The 1,473-nt window shown below is 45.8% G+C and overlaps 1 protein-coding gene across 1 annotated transcript in view; it reads left to right on the top strand.

Moving 5' to 3' along the window:
• Positions 1-1,450, top strand: part of LOC119586564 — a 5,161-nt gene extending 3,711 nt beyond the window's left edge. Inside the window, exon 2 of the mRNA XM_037935318.1 lies at positions 184-1,450. Coding sequence (XP_037791246.1) covers positions 184-950 — 767 coding nt within the window. The 3' untranslated portion in view covers positions 951-1,450. The remainder of the gene's footprint in view (positions 1-183) is intronic.
• The last annotated feature ends 23 nt before the right edge of the window (positions 1,451-1,473 follow it).

Below are 1,473 nucleotides of genomic sequence, written 5' to 3'. Positions count from 1 at the left end.
CCCACCTATCATGTTTTTTCTTTTTATATCAAATGAGATACAAAGCACAGTGACACGCGAAAAATGAGAAGATTCACTACCACCATAAGAAACAAAGCGTAAAACCCGTTCTAAGTGTGCCCTTGTTGGACTGCATATTACTTACTCTAAGTCTGCATAGGATTACCTTCGTCTTACTTTCAGATCAGCTGTATAGTGGAGCTCAAAACGACCTGATCGCCGTTCGGGAATACACCCTTCAGCTCCAGTGTTACTACAACCTGGCTCACTATCCCTTCGACACCCAGCGCTGCCCTTTGTACATCATATTGGCCAAGTACACCTCTGATCTGTTCGTCGTCCGCATCAACAAGTTTGGCTTCAGCGGGAATCGGAGGCACCACGAGTACGTCGTTCGTGAAATCTTCGTGAACAACTTGACTCTGGATAACTACGCCGCTCAACGCCTTGAACTCATCTTACGCAACCAGTACATCTACTACATCAGCGCTGCCTACGTCCCCTCATGCATGTTGCTCGTCATCTCGTACCTAACTTATTACTTCGACGTCGAGGATTTCTCCAACCGGGTGACGGTGGCTCTGACTTCCCTCCTCGTCCTGGCCACGCTCTTCTCCGAGTTGGTCGGCGGCCTCCCGAAGACCTCATACTTGAAGTTCATCGATATTTGGTTCCTGGGCTGCATCATCGCCAACTTCCTTATGGTCATGTGCCTCGTTATCATCGACAAAAGGACGAAGGAGGGTGTAGAGAAGGGGTCCAAGGGCCAGTGGGTGGTCAGCAGGGTCGTGCCGCAAGGAAGGGTGGATGGTGGAGGGGTGAAGGCTCAAGGTTGCAGGGGCGTGAGTAGGGCTCAGCTGAACGCCATCTTGAAGATAGCTATCCCGATGGTTTTCGGCGTCTTCGTCATCTTGTACTGCGCTTTTGTCATGAGTGCTCTTAGTGGTTGAAATTTCGGTTGCTTTCACGTAGACACACTCAAAGAATTTTATACAGAATCTCACAGGTGCACACTACACATTCATTGATAAACATTCACTCCCCCCCCCCCCCACATACTGACACGCACAGACATATGAGCCCTCATTATCACCAAGTAATGAACAGTCAATTGTAACACATGTAGCAACCGATGTAAATGAGGTATTTTGGGTGCATTTCGACTTGATCTTTATAAAAAATACACGACTTTCTAACGTATTTCTTACGAAGACTTAATCGAAATGCGGAAATAAATCAGAGTTATATCGTTTACCACCACTAATTCTTGAGGTCAACTCACAATCCGATTACATTACAAAGGACCCTGCAGATAAACAGTACATCTTACAGTATCGGTCATTTTTAATTGGACATATTTACTAAGTAACTCACAGTTATATAAAAGAATAACCTTTGCTTATGATACCGGGCCCATGAATAAGTTCCTTTTTGGGATGCAGTAGGTTGCGGAAAAATTTATTCAGCCAACGC

This window comes from Penaeus monodon, chromosome 21, assembly GCF_015228065.2.
Source record: "Penaeus monodon isolate SGIC_2016 chromosome 21, NSTDA_Pmon_1, whole genome shotgun sequence".
NCBI classification, from domain to species: domain Eukaryota; kingdom Metazoa; phylum Arthropoda; class Malacostraca; order Decapoda; family Penaeidae; genus Penaeus; species Penaeus monodon.
The sequence above is the reverse complement of the archived record's forward strand: the minus strand, read 5'-3'. Positions and strand labels throughout refer to the sequence as shown.